At 37.3% G+C, this 20,189-nt stretch overlaps 1 protein-coding gene across 1 annotated transcript in view; it reads right to left on the reverse strand.

The window, feature by feature from the left end:
* The window catches only part of LOC148941581 (uncharacterized), a 194,480-nt gene that overhangs the window by 64,225 nt on the left and 110,066 nt on the right, over positions 1 to 20,189 (reverse strand). Inside the window, exons 6-8 of the mRNA XM_089104205.1 lie at positions 20,000 to 20,142; positions 12,701 to 12,826; positions 10,128 to 10,275 (exon numbers count right to left, since the gene is read on the reverse strand). Of these exons, the coding sequence (XP_088960331.1) occupies positions 10,128 to 10,275; positions 12,701 to 12,826; positions 20,000 to 20,142 (417 nt within the window). The remainder of the gene's footprint in view (positions 1 to 10,127; positions 10,276 to 12,700; positions 12,827 to 19,999; positions 20,143 to 20,189) is intronic.

A 20,189-nucleotide genomic window follows, 5' to 3' on the forward strand; every position in this document is an offset into this window, starting at 1 on the left:
ATGATTTTCACTCACTGTTTCAACAAGAGAGTGAAGTCAGCCCATATGCAGTTCGAAATCGGGAAGATATACTGGTTCCTTCAAAACCCTCAGTGCGTTCAGAATTTGGACTTGCCGTTGTTGTGGGGCATGCCTGGAACTCTATTCCTTTTGAGGTTCGGAGCTCTCATACCCTTCGAGTTTTTTCTTTATGATTTAGCGTTGGTTCTTTGTGTCAAACAGTTCGTGGTAACGAACTGTAAGTAAGGAGCGACCCGGCTCAATTGTAACCGAAACTCTAAAAGACAGAATTTTGATACCAATAGATAGGCCTACATAAAAGGAATCAGGTTTTTATGCTAATTTCAAATATATAAGTTTAGTCTTACCCATCAAAAGTTACGTGCCTGAGAAAATGTGCCTTATTTTAGAAAAAAGGGGAAAACAACCTTTAAAAGTAATAGAATCTTAATGAAAATCATACCATCAGATTTAGCGTAGCCTATTAGGGAGCCCAATTGTAGAGGTTTTAAGCTCCTATCTGCAAAAATGTGGAATTTTGAATTTTTTGCCAGAAGAAAGCTCACGGATGCGTGTTTATTTGTAGTTTTTTTTCCCAGGGGTCCTCGTATTGATCCAGTAGTCCTAGAATATCGTGAGAGGGCTCATTCGAAGGGAAATTAAAAGTTCTAGAGCCCTTTTCAAGTGACCAAAAAAATTGGAGGGGAACTTGGCTCCCTCCCACGCTCATTTTTTTCCCGAAGCCACCCAACCAAAATTTTGAGATAGCCATTTTGTTCAGCATAGTCAAAAATCTAATTAATATGTCTTTGAGGATGACCTAATCCCCCACAGTTCCCGGGGGAAGGGCTGCAAGTTATAAACTTTGCCCATTGTTCACACATAGTATTGGTTATTGGGAAGTATACAGGCGTTTTGAGGAGGAATTTTCTCTTAGGGGGTGGGTCAGGATTACGGAGGAGGATCTTTCCATGGAGGATATTTGCTTGGGGGAAGGGACATTTCCTTGAAGGGGGGTGCCAGATTTCCCAGCATTATTTAAAAAAACGATCAGAAATTAAATAAAAAAACAAGTTTTTTTCAACTGAAAGTAAGGAGCAACATTAAAACTTGAAACGAACAGAAATTATTCCGTATATGAGAGAGTTCGCCTCCCAAGTCAATGCCTCGCTCTTTACACTAAAGTTTTTTTTAGTACTTTCAAAAGAGCTATCTATTCTAATTAACCGGCCTGTGTGATTCAGTGGTTTGTGATTCGAACAAAATACGAACTTTGGCGTAAAGAGTGAGGTATAGACTAAGGAGCGAACTCCCTAATATACGTAATAAAAACATACGAATATAGAAATTCGTTACGCAAGTTAATTCGTAAATTACGTCAGAAATAAATTTCGAGAAAGCCAATTAGCCAAAAAAAGAAAAATTAATATCCGAATTTCGTTTTAATTATTCATGTACGGTGAGTCGAAATCAAAGCTACATTAATAAAAAACGTTCAGATATTAACTAAAAAAACATAAGTTTTTTTTAACTGAAAGTAAGGAGCCACATTAAAACTAAAGACGAACAGAAACTATTCCGTATATGAAAGAGGTTGTCCCCTCCTCAACGCCTCGCTCTTTACGCTAAAGTTTTTATTGTTTTAAAAAATAAAGTTTAGTTTTTTTATGTTTAAAAAATAAAGTTATGCGGAAACAACTTAATGCGGAAACAAAGAAAATGATTTTAGTATTACTCAAATAATGCTTGGACTCCGTTTAATTAGCTACGAAAGTGCTCTTGAACTCTTGAGATCAAGAGTATTAGAATATTAGAGATGAACTTGGACTTGCCCAACTTGTTCGGTTGAAGGAATTGTTTAATAATAAAATTTGGGAAAATGCTATTAGAAAACGAGAAACACCGATCTATTTTATCACCAGCTGTACGGATCAGCAGAAATACTAGGCATCACAATGAACTATAACCATACGAACAGATTTGCCATATTTTCTTCGTGCCATATTTTCTGAGCGTATTGAACAAGTGACTTTTTTTTTCTCATCTTCTATTTCGTTTATGATTGTAAAAGGAGCATAATTTAGCGTTCATTTTTGAGTGCATAACTGTTTAAATAAACGAATACGGTAAATGAGTGGCACTGTCATATAATGTTTCACAATATTTCTTTCACAATACGCATTAAAACCATTCACAATACGCACTAAAACCTTTCACTTTAGCATAAAGCGTTATTTAAATTTAAGGAGCAAGTTTTGCCCGTAGTTTAAGCAATCATAGGCAGCGCGCTAGCGCTGCTTAAGTAAAGGACGATGTGGCAACAATGTGTTTTTTTTTCTTCGACAGGCACTTCGTATCGAAGCTGTTGTCGTAAAAACTTCAAAAAGGTATCATTCGATTGTAAATTGGAGTGGCACCCTTTTTAATAGTCGAAAAAAAATTGGTTAGCAACTAGCCCCCCCCCCCCCCACGCCCATACATCCCCAAACACATCCAATCAAAATTTTGAGATAGCCATTTTGTTCAGCGTAGTTGATTTCTAGATAGAAAATATGTTTTTGAGGAGGACACTCCCCCATATTCCTCAGGGCAAGGGTTTTAAGTTATGCCCTCAGGGCATATAAGGTTTTTTATAGAAGGTGTTGTCGTAAAAAGTTCAAAAAAGGCTCATTCGAACGGAAATACAATGGACTAGTGACCTTTTTGATAGTTGTAAGTAATTGGAGGGCAACTAGCCCCCCCCCACGCCCATTATTCTCCCACACACATCCAATCAAAGTTTTGAGATGGCAATGTCGTTCAGCGCAGTTGATTTTCAGATAAAAAATATGTTTTTGAGGAGGACACTCCCCCACAATACTCAGGGCAAAGGTTTTAAGTTATGCCCTGGGGGCATATAGGTTTTTTATTGAAGGCGTTGTCGTAGAAAATTTAGAAAAGGCTCCTTCGATTGGAAATTTATAGGGCTAGTGCACTATTTAATTGTCTAAAGGGATTGGAGAGCAACTAGCCCCCCCCCGCCCATCATTCTACCAAACACATCCAATAAAAATTTTGAGATAGCCATTTTCTTGAGCGTAGTTGATTTCCAGATATAAAATATGTTTTAGAGGAGGACATTCCCCCACAACCCTCAAGGCAAGGATTTTAAGTTATGCCCTGGGGCATATAAGTTTTTTTTTATAGAAGGCGTTGTCGTAGAAACTTCAAAAAAGGCTCATTCGATTGGAAATTCAAAGGGTTAGTGCTCTTTTTAATAGTCGAAAGTGATTAAGGGCAACTAGCCCCCCCCCCACGACCATCATTCTCCCAAACACATCCAAAAAAAATTTTGAGATAGCCATTTTATTCAGTGTAGTTGATTTCCAGATATAAAATATGTTTTTGAGGAGGACACTCCCCCACAACCCTCGGGGCAAGGGTTTTAAGTTATGCCCTAAGGGCATATAAGAACAATGTTGGCACAATGTACTATATATTATTTTTTCCTTTAGAGAAGGGTACTTTATATGGAAGGAGTCGTCGTAGAAACTTCAAAAGGGGCTTATTCAATTGGATATTGAGAGTTCTAGTGGCCTTTTTAATAGTCAAAAGTAATTGGAGGGCAACTCGCCCCCCCCCCCCCCCCACCGCGCCCATCATTCTCCCAAACACATCCAATAAAAATTTTGAGATAGCCATTTTGTTCAGCGTAGTTGATACCAGATAGAAAATATGTTTTTGAGGACGACACTCCCCCACAACCCTCAGGGCACGGCTGTTAAGTTATTCTCTGGGGGCATAAAATGTTTTTATAGAAGGCGTAGTCGTAGAAACTTCAAAACAGGCTCATTCGATTGGAAATTCGAAGGGCTAGTGCCCTTTTTAAAATGCGAAAGTGATTGGAGGGCAACTCGCCCCCCCCCCCTTTGCCTTTCATTTCCCCAAACACATCCAATCAAAATTTTGCTATAGCCGTTTCGTTCAGCGGAGTTGATTTCCAGATAGAAAATATGTTTTTGAGGAGGACACTCCCCCACAACCCTCGGGTCAAGGGTTTTAAGTTACCCTGAGGGCATATAAGAACGATGTTGGCTCAATGTACTATTTATTATTTTTTTTTCCTTTAGAGCTGGGCCCTTAATATGGTAGGGGTCGTCGAAAAAACTTCAAAAGGGGCTCATTCAATCGGAAATTGAGACTTCTAGTGCCCTTGTTAATAGTCGAAAGTGATTGGAGGGCAACTACCCCCTCCACCCCCACGCCCATCATTCCCTAGAACACATCCAAGCAAAATTTTGAGATAGCCATGTTGTTCCGCGTGGTTGATTTCCAGATAGAAAATATGTTTTGAGGAGGACACTCCCTCACAACCCTCAGGGCAAGGGTTTTAAGTTATACCCGGGGGGGGGGCACATAAGGTTTTTATAGAAGGCGTTGTCGTAGAAACTTCAAAACAGGCTCATTCGATTGGAAATTCAAAGGGCTAGATCCCTTTTTAATAGTCGAAAGCGATTGGGGGGCAACAATCCCCCCCCCCCCCGACGCCCATCATTCCCCCAAACACATCCAATCAAAATTTTGAGATAGCCATTTTGTACAGCGTAGTTGATTTCCAGATAGAAAATATGTTTTTGAGGAGGAAACTCCCCCACAACCCTCAGGGCAAGGGTTTTAAGTTATGCCCTGGGGGCATATAAGGTTTTTATAGAAGGCGTTGTCGTAGAAACTTCAAAGTTGATTTCCAGATAGAAAATATGTTTTTGAAGAGGATACTCCCCCACAGACCTCAGGGCAAGGGTTTCAATTTATGCCCTGGGGGCATATAAGGTTTTTAAAGAAGGCGTTGTCGTAGAAACTTCAAAAAGGCTCATTCGATTGAAAATTCAAAGGACGAGTTCCCTTTTTAATCGTCGACAGTGATTGGAGGGACACTAGCCCCCCCCTCCCAACGCCAAACATTCCCCCAAACTCATCCAATCAAAATTTTGATATAGCCATTTTGTTCAGCGTAGTTGATTTCCAGATAGAAAATATATTTTTGAGGAGGACACTCCCCCACACACCTAGGGGCAAGGGTTTTAAGCTATGCCCTGAGGGCCTGATGGCAAAAGTGATTGGAGGGCAACTAGCCCCTCCCCACGCCAATCATTCCCCCAAACACATCCAATCAGAATTTTGAGATAGCGATTTTGTTCAGCGTAGTTGATTTCCAGATAGAAAATATGTTTTTGAGGAGGACACTCCCCCACAGCCCTCAGGGCAAGGGTTTTAAGTTATGCTTTGGTGGCATATAAGGTTTTTAAAGAAGACGTTGTCGTAGAAACTTCACAAAGGCTCATTCGATTGGAAATTCAAAGGACTAGTGCCCCTTTTATTAGTCGAAAGTGATTGGAGGGCAACTAGCCCCCCCCCCCACGCCCATCATTAAGGTTTACGGGCAACTAACCCCTATCTCATGTCCATCTTGTCCCTAACACATCCAATAACAATTTATAGACAGCTGTTTGATTCTACGTAGTTGGAAGATTTGGAAGTTAGACCTATAAGCATAACAACCACTCCCCCCAGAGCCCTCAGGGCAAAGGTTTTAAGTTATGCCCTGGGGCATTAAAAGTGCTCATTCAATTGGAAATTGAAAGGGCTAGTGCCTTTTTTAATAGTTGAAAGTGATAGCGACTAAAGCCCCTCTCACGCCCACCATTTTCCAAAACATATCCAATCAAAATTTTGATATATATATTTTGTTAAACGTAGTTGAACGTTCTCGAAATTAGGTTTCTTACGGTGATAGCCGGCTCAGAGCCCTCAGTGCAAGGGTAGTAAGTTATGCCCTGGGGGCATATAAGGCTTATATAGAAAGTTGTTGTATAAATCATAGGCAGTACGATCGTGCTGCCTAAATAAAGAACGGGGACACTCAAGAACGAGACAAGACACGGGAACTAAGTAAAGAGGAGGAAACTCCCCCACAACCCTCGGGGCAAGGTTTTTAAGTTATGCCCTTGGGGGATATAAGAACGATTTTGGCACAATGTATTATTTATTAATTTTTTCCTTTAGAGAAGGGCACTTTGTATCGAAGAAGTTGTCGTAGAAACTTCGAAATGCGCTCATTCAATTGGAAATTGGAGTGGCTTGTGCCCTTTTTAATAGTCGAAAGTGATTGGAAGGCGACTAACACCCCTCTCACACCCATCATTTTCCCAAACACATCCAATCAAAATTTTGAGATAGCCATGTTGTTTAACGTAGATGAAAGTTCTGGTAATTCGGTCTTAGAGGATGACAACCACCCTAAAAGACCTTAGGGTAGGGGTTGTAATTTATGCCCTGGGGGCATATAAGGTGTTTATAGAAAGCGTTGTCGTTTCCAAAAGGGCTCATTTGATTGGAAATCGAAAGGTCTAGTGCCCTTTTTAATAGTCGAAAGTGATAGAAGGCTTGACATTTTTATAGTAAAGATCGAAGTGGTTATAATGTATTATTTTTTGTTGTTGTTCTTGTTTTGACCAGGGCACTTCGTATCGAAGAAGTTGTCGTGGGAACTTCGAAAAGGGCTCATTCGATTGAAAATAGAAAGGGCTGATGCCCTTTTTAATAGTCGAAAGTCATTGGAGGGCAACTATTCCCCCTTCCACTCCCACCCACTCAAGCCAACCCTCCCATTTCTACTCTTAAAATTTAACCAAATCAAAATAGCGTAAGGGTATCCAAGCTTTCAAAGAAAGTAATTTTTTTGCGAATGGTATTAAGTTTTCCATTTCAGGTCAACCATAGGAGGTAGGAAATTAAATTAAACAGTACTATTTGTGTCCAGATTTTTAAAAGGGTGTATGTTGTTAAAAATTGCTGGAAATTTTTTTCCAGCATACAAATAGCGGGCCAAACTATAAAGTCTTAAAAAACGAAAAGATTTAAAGTATTATTTTCTTTTTCTCTGAAAAGACTGTCAATATAAAACGAACAAAAATTAATTTAAAAAACTTTTTCCACAAAATAAGTTTTTCAAAGAAAAGTAAAGAACTCTATTAAACAAAAAATGAGCTAAATTGAAATCCAATAAACTACCAATCGTGAAGCTACCCCAAATCGGCATTGATAAATATATGAAACCCACAACGAACAGAAATTACAATAATTAACCGAGTCAAACTCAAAACGAGCAGAAATTAACACAAGTTGGTCACAAAACCCCTATGCCTTCCCAAGGCCAGAACAAAATTTTTACTTTACTGAAAAAATAAAAATGAATGTGGATTATCAGTTTAATATAGGTATACTGATATTTAGTAATCAAAATGTTAATATTATTTGATTTATTTAAGTTATAAAAGTAAAAACATTTATATTTTTTAAGTAAAGTGCAAATTTAGTTCTGGCCTTGGGAATGCATATGGGTTTTGTGACCAACTTATGTTAATTTCTGCTCGTTTTGGGTTTGACTCGGTTAATTATTGCAATATTTGTTCGTTTTGCGCTTCATTTATTTATCGATGCTGATTTGTGGTAGTATCACGCTTGCTAGATTATTTGATTTTATTTTTGCTCATTTTTTGTTTAATGGAGTTCTTTACTTTTCTTTGAAAAACTTATTTTGTTGAAAAAGTTTTTTAAATTAATCTTAAGTAGACTCGAGCTCTAAGCTTATGATTAAAATTAAGCTTATGGTCCAAGCGTTATAGAAAAGATAAATATAGCAGGTGCAAAAATAAAACTTCTGAATAATCTGAATAATCAATAATCAATTCACAAAGGTCAAAATCAAAAGCGGTAAACTTTTCGTAGAAGCCTTTCACACTTAATCAGAGCTTGAATCTCGGTCTCTATTTCATGTTTTTAACTTGTGAATAGTTTGGTTATGATAATTATGATGATCTTAAGCGATGATTATGACGTTTTTATAAATATTTTCGCCAGCCTAGCGTGAAGGAACTTGTTCAAGTGCGAAAGGTTGGATTTAATATAACTTAAAAAGTTGGCATAGAAAATAATGAGCGTACAATAATCGAATCCTGAGGATTCGATACTCCGATAGAATCTCAAATGTTGATGCGCGCCACCGCTGCTATATCATCGAACCCACCGCCATGATTGTCAAACAGAGAAGACTGCATTGGCTTGGTCATGTCCTTAGAAGACCCAATGACCGCATCATAAAGCAAGTGCTTCTAGCTGTCCCATTACCAGATTGGCACAGGCGACCTGGCGGTCAATTGAAGAATTGGTGAACAATTGCCAAAAACCACCTCAGCCCCATTTGTGAATTTTGAAAGTTTGGCAGAAACTTGGTCAACTAGTTTCTCTGTTTTTCTCAAGAGCTGGCGCAAGATTACGACAAATTGGAGTCAACCTATCCATCTGGATTACGGATGAGGTGGCCGTGTCTGGTCCCGCAACAAGTACAAGTAAGTAAGTACAATAAGTCACTCAGTTACTCAAGGACAACTTCCTCCATCATGGTTGCCTTGCACTTTGTCTTAAAAGTCCAATTCTACTAGGTAGCATGAGAAAATTACTTATTTTGAAGTGCATTTGGAAACAAACTATTTTACTTGAGGTTTTTTTTTACCAGCCGATTTTTACCTTCTCTACTTCCAAGTTAACCAAAGTTTACCAATTTTTTTTCCAATATCACAACCCTGTAAAGTTCATGCTTCATAGTTAGCACAAAACTTCATCAAATTTTTTCAATCAAAATTTTGTAATTTACCTTCCCAAAATGTTGCAAGTACCTTTCCTGCTTAACCTCCGTAAAGAAAAATTCTTTGGCAAGTCCATTCTCTTACTGAAAGAGCCCTAAAACATATCGTGTCCTTTGTCTCACTGAATATCTGAGAAAATACATATTTTTACCCTCTTTCCATACCCCATTCCCCCAATAAAAGTATTCCTTATTCTTTTGTCACATTTACTTTTGTCACTATACCTCATTATTTCTATGTTGTTTTTTTTTTGCTCTAAATGCAAATATCAAATACTGAGAATGGTGACGGACGTTTAAATAGTCAATCATTATTTTGTATTATTAGCATATATAGATCCAAACTTGCACATCCTACGTTCGCTTAAAGGCTATTTCAGATCATCATTGGGTTAGTTTAAATTGATTTTAATCTTACCTCTAACTTGTAATATATTTTTTTTTTCTGAATATCAGTATTACTGACTTCTGCTTCCAGTTAATTACTAACTTCATCTTCAGATTTAGAAAATAGGATCTGTTGCTAAGGTTAAGGTGAAAGAAGAAAATCGTTTATAAATATTTAAATTCTGGTTAACCGTTGCTATAAAAAATACTACTGCGTTGTTTTTTTTTTGCACCTGTCCAAGCTTAGCACAGCCTTTGATTGAAGCTTTAATTCTTTGCCTTTTGAATTTGTGCGTTTTTTGAACTTTTTGCCTGTTTTTACGTTTTATTTAACAACAACTGCAAGTCAAGGAATATTTATAAATGAGGCCTTTCAGAGGCAAAAAACTACATCAAGGATTGGGATGATTCTTGCACTGAAACACCATCAATAAGTACACTTATTACTTCCATCAAGGGAAATGTTTTTTTACTAGCCCTTACTCCTAGTATGGCTAGATCATCTTCATTTTAAGACAATGCTTAGTAGGGCTGAGCTAAAATGGGTAAAACTATTTTTTTAACATTTGGAAAATATAATGAAATATTTGGGAGAATGATACGGTTGAAGATTGGCTCTTATCTTTATCGACGCATGGAGAGGGTGAGGATAATATAATTAATTGTTTGGGTTTTACTGGACGTTAAAAGGAACGAGGAAGACCAAAATTTTAAGGTTGGTTTGAAAGGGAGGAATTACGCTAAGAAATGAAAACTGTGCGTGTCTGGGAATAAAAAAGTTAGAAAGGTTGGTTGGTTTCAAGATGTCTAATAGATACCACATTCTTAACTTATTTATGTATCTTGAAATTAAGGTATGTTTGTTTCTAAACTTCTATTGTAATGCCCATTTCAAGTGACATACTAGATATTAAGAAGTTGAATCTACTCCATATAAAAGTAAATATTTATTTCTTTTACTTTAATAAAACGAAGTGAATGTTAGCTAATAGTAAAGGCTCTTGTCTTAATGAATGTTATAGAGCATTAAATAAAGCCAAAAAAAGACATTACTCACCAGGTTCGGCATGAACTATTATATCATTTCCTCCTAAACATGGGACAATTGCCTTTTGCTGAAGACTTGTAGGTCTAACAAGACCATATGAGTAGATATCATGAAGTAGTTCAGTTTTCAAATTCATCTTATTAAAACTGTCAAAAACCTAAAAAAAAATCTTAAAAAAGTGATAACCGAACATAGAATATCAATATATTCATTCGCTTTAATACCTCACACTTAAGCAAACGGCACTGTAGAAAAATAAAACAGCCGTTAAAAATAAAACAAGAAAAATACAAAGTAGCATAGGCTACTTCATTTTCAGCACCACTAAATAAATTTTTTTTCAAACAATAGATTAACAAATTAAAATTATAGATCTAAGACTTACCAGCATATGTCCATTATCCAAGGGGAATTTTCGTGAAGAACCAATCAACCAGAGTTCTGTACAGACACCTACTTTAATTTAGCCTACTCGTGTGGAGAAAACCCCTTAATATTAGGTGCTTGTTAACAATTCTCATTGAGTGTGGAACCCGATGAAAATTGTCGGCAATATATTTATTACAAAAAATATGACAAAAAGATGATAGTCTCAGCCCGCACAATTTATTGGGGGTTGTTCCCTCAGATTTTCTTTGGCAACAAAAGCAAAATCATATGACACAATTTAGTCACCAAAACATTTTTCAGCTAGAAAGACGCGAAACAGGCAAGGCAAAAGATAAATGCTAACTTGCACTAATATTTTTTCGTATAGTTAATATTCTTTTTTTTTAAGAATATATTTCTAAGAATTAAACAATAACAACTTAACCGGAACAAAAAAAAAATTACACGAGCCCTCCAATCTTCTGCCGAAACATATTGGAATGAAATAAGAGAAATTCTTAGTTGTGATTTAATAATATCATATTCTTAAATCACATTATTAAATCACAACTAATTCTTAGTTGTGACTTAATAATAAAGCTCACTGCTCTAATTCAAACACAAATTTCAGGCACACAAAGAAAGATTTAACGTATTTCTGAGATTCAGAATGCTACTTGTTTCACCTTATTCTGCTTCCTATATCTCTCTCTCTCTCTCTCTCTCTCTCTCTCTCTCTCTCTCTCTCTCTTCCATTATTAACCTTAAGACTACATGACGGGAGAAACCAAACAACACCACTCACACATTCAAAATTGTTGGAATCTGATCAGCACAATCCAAACCTCAGTCCAAAAGCCTTAACCAAAACGAAATTATAATATGTCTGTAATAATAATAAATAAGTAGTTTACAATTCAAAACTGAACTTAAATTTTCATTCTAATCCTACAAATCAAACTTTTCTGAAACGATATCCAAAAACTAGTCCAAAAACAAATATTTAAAGTTCCAAAAAAATATCTACCTCGTGCAATTTCCATGCCTTCAAACTTGTGATAACCGGACTAAATTCTGACCGAACGCACTGCGTAGAAGAAATTCTTTCATTAGCATTTCGTGAGGACTTCTCAGTTTGGATTTTTATGGTGGGCTTTTTTGAGCTGAAAAACCTCTTCTTAGCTAAGTTCTCTATTATGGGTTGCCTCCTCGAAGTAGCATAATATTTGAAGGCACGAGTATATAACGAGTAGGAGGTAACAGGCTAGATATTATCTGTGCAGGATTTCGACTCTTGTTGATAAAAAAAAAAAGTATAGCTAAGTTTGGAAAACCATGTTATGATCAAGACGAATCCAGGACTGGACGAATCTTCAACTCAACCGGAAATCCAAGTGACTTCTTGCTGTCCAGTTCTAAGCCAGCTTTAGGGCTTCGTGTGAACTTGAGGAGATATGTTAGCTACCATCCTGCACTAGTTCTGGGAATATTGCTTTTCCCGATGCTATAATAACTTCACTGATTTACAGAATATGAAAATTGTAACTTGAATATTAGCTTTATTAGGAGTTTCAGAAACTCATATCCCAGGGGTAGGAAACAGGATACTAGGTGATATACGATTTATTTACTCAGGCAGGAAGGATGAGGTGCATAGGCAGGGAGTAGGGTTCATGATGAATAAAGAAGCTGCCAAGTTTTGCTTATATCGGGAAAGTGTTAATAATAGAATGCTAGTCGCTTGTTTTATGACTTATTAAGTGCAGGGTATTAGTCATAGTAGTATATGCCATTGTAGAACACAGATGAATTTTACTTACAACGGCAGAAACAAATAGACAGGGTCCCAGGTAGAAATAAGGTATTTTTATTAGGGGATTTTCATGCCAAGGTCGGTTTTAGGTAAGGTAGAGGAGTCGTAGACCAAACTTTCACACTTGATAATTGAGAAGTACCTTAGTTACCATGGTTACCATGCAGATAAAAAAAAACCTGATGTCAAATTTCTATCTTGTCAAACTTAAAAAAAAAAAATTGGCTGAAACCTACACTCTGACTGGTGGATCATAAAATTAATGCTTGAAGGTTGAACATGGCTTAATTCAGCAGATTATGCATAGGACATATAAGTTGGCACTGCAATCCTAGATATTTTGTTTTCGTTTATAAGTGTGACTATAGTGTGGCATAGACATACTTGGAAAGGATGTTACCTGGTCTTTATTTGATGATTCTTCAGTTGACGGAACATCAGCAATAGAAGATTCTTCAAAAGTAGTTGCTACCATGTTTTCTGAGCCGACTTTTATTGGCTCTGAGTTATCAGGCTGCCTTGGTTCCTGATACAAAATAGAGAAAATTTTTAATTAAATAAACAAAATATTACCCCAATAAACAAAATTTTATGACTTTAACTTAAAAAGTATTGTATGTTACAGAAAGTAATTTTTTGTTTCCTATACTCTTGTCTCTTTTGTAAAATAGCAAGTTAAAATAAACCCATTAGTACTTAGTTTAAATTTTCTACTTAAAAAACCAAACAAAGGCCGCAATAACATAATAACTACAAACAGTAACATCAGCAGGTTCTCGTAGAGTGACTTCTACAATGCTAGCAAATTACGCTTTTAATTGTTCTAAGATGTTGACTCTAAAGAGAAGTAATAACGACCTGAAAACAAGCAGCCACGTAACAACTAGTTCCTCTCCAATACATAATCCTGAAAATTGAGTACAAACTAAGGTTCTGAAAGTAGATAAGAAACTTGCCCATAGCATAGACATGCTGAACTAGAGGTTATATGAAACTTCCGGCCTGCAAAACTAAATAGTTATTCAGAGGAGTAAATACAAAACTGTGATTACACTGTACATTTCATTTAAAACGCGACAAAAACGAAACAACCATTAAGAGAAATCAGCATGCCGTCAGTCGGGTATCAAAAGGGTGTGTCTCTTGAATTGTAACTTTTCAGAAAAGATAAAAAAAAACCTCATAACTTTTTTATTTCCCTTCCGATTACCGTAAAACAAAAACGGATTGATATATAAAATTAATACTTATATATCTGTTTTTGTTTTGCGATTATCGGAGGGGAAATAAAAAAGTTGTGAGTTTTTTTTTTGTTCTTCTGAAGATTTACAACTATAGAGATACGACCTTTTGATACCCGACTGAAGATATACAGACTGTCCTCTTTTTATTCAGAAATTTATAACTTGACTTTAACCATACTTCCAAAAAACTCACAATTATCCATTTTAATTTTAATATGCACATAAGGACTTACTATGAGGTTGAACTCGGATATGAAGAACGATTACGCGAATGCAAAAAAGACTGTGATAACTTGACGGATATCGCAAAAGCCATATGGCGCTGTGCTAAGGACGGTAAAGAGCTTCCAACTTTCGTTATTCTCGAACCGGAGTCTGTTCCCACGTGTGGTGACGAAATTGCAGTCTGTATTACTACCAAAGTGAACGAAATGACGAGAAAAATGGACAGTGAGCTGCAACAGTTTTCCCGCAAGTTAGATACTCTGAACAATGGCTTGAAAATTATTGCTGATTCCAAGAATCAGCCTACAGCCTCCTCGTCAGTATCTAAAAGGCCAAATGTTGAAAAACAGCTATTCTCGGTTGTCGTGAAGAATATGACTCCTGAGTTAGACGATCCAGGAAAGCGTAAGGACTTTATAACAAGCTTGGCACCGGGTGATACAACATTAGCGGATGCAGTGCTCAGGCGGAGAAATAAGGAATGGCAACTATCAGTCTCTTCGAAGCAGGCAGTAGAAAAAAGTCTCGGCTGCCCTCAAAAGTAACCATAAAATTGACAATCGACTTGTTAATTCCAAGTTCACCGGTATAGTGAAACGTCTCCCCAGCAACGTGACGGATGACCTTCTGAAAAGTCTGTCAAAAGTCTGTGAAAAAGCAATGAATTGCAGCAATTCGCAAGCGTTTAAAATGTATTACCCCTCTAAAAGTGCATTGTCCACTGCCTTAACAAACCCAATTAAAATTGGTTTTGAACTATTCCGTCTAGAAGAATTCTGCATTTTGACTCGAAGGTTTTATCGGTGCCATCGGGTGGGGCACATTGCGGCAGACTGTATGGAAGCTGAAACTTGTAGCCGCTGTGGAGAAACTGGCCACATAAGCTCCCCTGAGAACCCTTATGAAAATCCTACTCGGTGCCTGAACTGCAATTAGACTAGGCACACATGTTATCACCATGCCTGTCCTGATAATAGAAATAAGTTGAAAGAAGGATCACGTTCCCAAAATTTGTAGTATTCTATGTATTTTATCTTGGAATATAAATGGGACAGCACTTGAGAAAACAGTTCTGCCTGATACTATGAGCCTAACAAATGAAGTAATTTGTATACAAGAGCACCTGCTTTCCGAAGACAATACTAACCTGCTCAAATTCTCAAGTTCACTCCAGTGTTTTATTCGAACAGCTGAACATGTGAAATCCAGCGGTCGGCCATCTGGTGGTTTAGCCACTTTGGTGAGAAAGTCTCTTTAGGCTGAACTTTTAGCATCAAGTAAACACTTCCTCGCTGTATAAGTTCACGATACTGTGATAATAAACGTCTATCTTCCTACTAATTATAGATCTAGCCTCTCGGACAGCAAGTTCACGGCTGCATGTACTCAGTTAAGCCGTTTCGTGAAGGCTCAAATTCCTGGGAATACAAAATTTCTATTAATAGGGAACTTCAACTGTGACCTACTTAATACCGAATCTGAAAGGACTCAAATCGTTATAGGTTCCCTTCCTGATCAGTTAAATGTCGTTGATAAGGACAAAGCTTACACATTTATCAGTGTTGCCAACACCGTCTCAAATCTTGACCATGTGTTAACGAACTTCCCGGTGAGTGACGAAGTAAAAGTTGCAGCTGATGGTTCATACTCTGACCATTTGCCTTTGTCATTGTCAATAACACTGGACTGTCCAAAGTTGTCGGGTCCGTGCAAATCCCAATGGAGAGTATACAGTGACTGGAAGCAATGTCGAATGATCTCTTTGCGGCTACTTCTTGGGATATCCTGAGTAAAATAGAAGTTCCCTTCCATCTGCTGCAGAGAAATGCTAACTCGTATTGCAGTGAAAGTGAAATACGTCTGCAGATAAACATGTACTGTGCAGAAATATCACATGCTCTGAGTATCGCGGAGAGTGTAGCAGTTCCTGTGAAGCGTATTCCTAATAGATCACAGGTGAAAGGGTGGTCTAGAAATCCGGAGCTAGCGGCGGATTGTGCGTCGGCGAAGCTATGGCTGAAAGTTTGGCATGATAGCGGGAAGCCACGAAGTGGAATAGTGAACGAGATTCGAATCCATACTAAACGAAAGTTCAATAAAGCGTTAGATGCCCACGGTGCAACCCTCAAAGAAAATTTTGGGCAAAAGCTCAGTAAGAACCCGAACCTTATTTGGTCGCTTCGGTCTAAGCCTGAAGAAGCTAAGCCTACGTCTAATATTTCTGCTAATCAGTGGAGTGCTTACTTTGAGTCTGAGTTCAAAGCACCTGATCCGCTTATGCGGTCTAATTACAACTCTGAGTTGGCTTCTATGCTTACCGACACCTTCGAAGATTTCTCAGTGTCACCGGTCACAATGTGCCAGGCCGCTAAAAATCTGAAAAAGGTATACTCAAAAGGATGCTAAAGTATTTGTGCTCTACATATTACTTTAGGAGGTTATTTTTTTCACTATCGCCGTGCCCTTCTCTTTCAGATTATTTTGACACAAGGGATAGTCCCGAGTGGCCTTAGTGTGGGTACGGTTATCTTGATTTTAAATAAGAGGAAGTCAGCCAAGCAGCCTTCTTTGTATCAGCCAATAACGATATCTTCAGTAATTTGTAAAACTATTCGAGATTATTTTGTTTGATGAGATTTATGATAAGAGTGAGATGCCTCCACACCATTTTGGTTTTCGAAAAGGCCTCGGGTGCACCCAGGTACTTTATCTTCTTGCTAACATATTACTTGATGCTCAACTCTCGCGAGAAACTTTGATCTTAGGTTAGTATGATGTCAGGAGAGCTTTAGACTCTGGGATTCATGCCCAGATTTTGGTTGAGCAGTGTAAGCGAGGCGTGCGTTCTTCTATTGTAAGGTCACTACGTGATATGTATAGGAACCTCAAGCTTCGTGTTCGTTTGCAAGATGGTGAGCTTAGTGGGGAGATATGCGTACATAAGGGAATTAAGCAAGGGGTTATAACGTCTCCTAGTTTGTATAATAACAGTGTTAATGATGCACAACAGGTTATCTCTCCGAGTTATATTTGCAAGCACATTGACTTGTCACTTCTGGGTTTTTCAGATGATCTTTTAAATCTGTCTCGGTTGCTTTCTTCATTAGAAAATAATTTCTCGCGTCTTGAAAAAGGTTATGCTGATATTGATTTGCAGTTTAATGTAGAAAAGTCTGCTGTTTTGTTTTTTAATTGCCCTGAAGATAATACTACAGTCAGGCTTGGTGAAATTACCGTAACACCGTCTAGTCACATTACGTACCTTGGCCTGCCGATTGGTCGTAATCTTCGAGAGACCCAGTGCTTATTGATCACCTTTCTAAAAAAGTGCGAATTGCCTATGCGGGTGTTGTCACTAGCCGTCGCAATTCAAGCCGTAAATATTTGGCTCGTCTTTATAATGCAGTAGCTTTGCCTCATGTCTTATACCTGTCTCCTTTTTGGAAGCTCCTGAGTGCACGAAACAAGAAAGACATAAGGTCGGTATTTTTCAAGTATGCCCGATATCTTCTTTAAGTGCCGCCTTTTGTTAGAAACCGCCGTATTGTTGCGAAATATGGAATTGTTGAGCCTCTGAGTGCCGTAGAGGAGGTAATTTAGATTTAAGTGAAAAAACTAGAGCTGCTGGATAATAAGTGGGTCCACCTTCTCAATTAGTTTATGTTATTTTGCAGTTCTTTCTGTTTGTATTTGTTTTTCTTGCCAGTTTTTGCTTTTTCTTTCTTTTCTATTTTGTGCTCTGTCTTTTTCTGTTGATTGTAAGACAGGTTATTAATAAAATTCATTCATTCATTATAAGACTTTCTGCAACGATATGTACAAGCTAGCTAGTAGGGGTGGAAAGACAGGGGAGTAGGGGTGACGCTTAATCCTACATCCACTATTTACTCTTCCAAACGGAAGGCCAGTATTTCAATCCATATTCATCTTTACAGGGTATATGTTCCGTATATGTTTACAGGGTCCAAAGATACAATGAAGAGACTCATTCATATCTTCTTCTTCTCTCGATTTCCTGCAATGACTGTGGGTTGTCCCTATCGGAATTTAATTGATATATGCAAGAATGACGAATATGGTGTTAGTAATAAGAATCATTCTCTATAGTCTTTACCTTTGAGCTATATAGTTGCTTAAAAACAATAAACAGGGAAAATAGGAAACAATTGACAAGCGTATCAAATGAAACAAAGATCTTTAGCTGATAGCACAAATTTTTCTATAATATAGAATTTTGATCGAATGGATTACATTCGAAGACAAAAAGGTGAGTGTCTCTGAAACATTGTGACTCCTGTGAAGAGGATGATGGTGGACACACCATTTTAAAACATTAGAATCAAGTGTTAGTGTTCCAGCTTTGAGTTTAAAGTAATAGAGATAATATCATTACTCCTAACATATCTCTAAAATTTGAGGTCCTTACAATTCTTGGAAGAAAGATTTCTGCTGCCTTATTGGCCAGGCTATTAGTAGCCTCACTCTTTTTTAATAATTACAAGATTGGTAGATATTTGAAGAAATTTAATATAATTTCTGGTTTAATAATATATTCATTCTTTAGTCTTATACTTTTGAACTCATGACCTTCAGCACGGTTATTTTTCGTATTAGATGGATGGAGACTCAATCTGATAATACTATGATACACTTCAAAGAGGTCCTTATAGCATCTAAGGTAATACCTGCTGGGAATAATTCTTAAGAAGCCCATCTGATGTACATATTATCAAAATTATGCAAATATATTCTTTGAACGGTTATTTGAGGACTTATGCCCCCTACTCCACAAAATTTCCTCTTTATTCACCAGTCAAATTACCGACAAATTACCAGAAATTAATACGGTACTATGCAGGATCACTCAATCAGAGAAATGAAAGTTCTAGTGCTATTTTAAGGACCGAAAGTAAATGAGAGAAAATTAGACTCTCTACTCTGTGCTTTTTGTTCCCGGTCACCAACATAGCCCCCATAGTGTTGGACGGGTGGCCCTAATTAATATTTGAATGACATTATCGTAAGTTTAGGATTATCCCCTCTCCAAATTCATTATATTCATTGCTTCACCCCTGACCCTAGCTTATCATTTAATATATTTTTGTCCTTCCTTTTAGCTCCCTGTTAATATTTTCTTTTTGGCTAAGATTATTAGATGTATGGGAAGGATTTACTAATTATCTGTACGTTCAGAAAAGATAGGCTGATTATGAGTGATTACACCGGCCAAACAGGAAACATCTAACCGTCCAAGACAGCGGGTTTCACGGGAGAATGGGCTCTTCATTCAGCTTGCGGAGTAGCACCCGCAAACCCCAACGTTGCTAATTGGTTCAGAAACCCATGGGTGTTTATCGTGGTTTTTAACATATTTAGTTTTGTCGAGTCAATTCTTTTTCATCTTTAGGTTGAAATGGCAAATTTTCTTACCCTTTTCATGGTCTATAGTTTATCATGCTCACCTAGGAAATAGGTTTTCAGAGAGTTGTTAAGGAAGTCCGGTACAGAGAGTAATCCCTATATTATTGAGGTATCTTCTACGAGAGAAGGTATATTTTGAAGAATACGGCTCAAAGGTCTGAGCCAGCTTGTTGAATATAAGAAAGCCATTAGGTACAACCGGAAGTTTTTTTCCCCCACTTTGGCCCTGAGCACCGATGACCTGAAGTGGCATGAGAATAAAGAGGATATGGTCAGTTTAATGAACATAACCGTAAGATACGTAATTTATTTAAGGCTGTTTTACTTTGATAGCAAAAGAGAAGCCTCAGTGCCTCTCTGTCCTTCTCCTCCAGCATCCAATAAATGGTGTCCTATAATAACATTGAAAAAAACGTTTTGTTTGAAACAGTCAAAGGTCTAATAGGCATGCCTCTTAGATTTCCTTCTGATATTGACAACTAGCAGAAAGCCGCCTGACTAATATTCGCAAGAATCCAAGAAAGGGATATACTTCAGAAGTGCATGTTACTAGTGGTTTATAGTGACAAATCCAAGCTATTGCCCTCGTGGCTTTGAAAAGAACCAATTCATTTCGGTATTTTACTTATTTTTAAAATGCAGAAGTTTATGAAATGATTGTACTTTTCTAAGAATTTGCTTAAGTTTGAAAACAACATCTGATGATTTACATGAAATAATGGTGTTTTAAATTTCAAACATAAAACTGTTCAAAAAAAACAAAAAAAAAAAAAAAACTCAAAAGTGGATTCAGTCCTACTCTGACTAACCAGTTCAGTTTCTGATGTTTCCTTATCGGTGGTAGGATCAATAACTGAAAATGGCTTTTTCTTTATCTCTGATGGGACTGGCTGCTGCAGAATAGGAACCAGTTGAGCAGGAGTACCAACTGAATGGGAAATAGGTGCACAGTCTGTAATGATAACACATTTAGAGTAACGTAATTGTTACTATGTAAAA

This window comes from Artemia sp. Qi Xiang Cuo, chromosome 18 (genome assembly GCF_049724085.1).
Source record: "Artemia sp. Qi Xiang Cuo chromosome 18, ASM4972408v1, whole genome shotgun sequence".
Taxonomy (NCBI): domain Eukaryota; kingdom Metazoa; phylum Arthropoda; class Branchiopoda; order Anostraca; family Artemiidae; genus Artemia; species Artemia sp. Qi Xiang Cuo.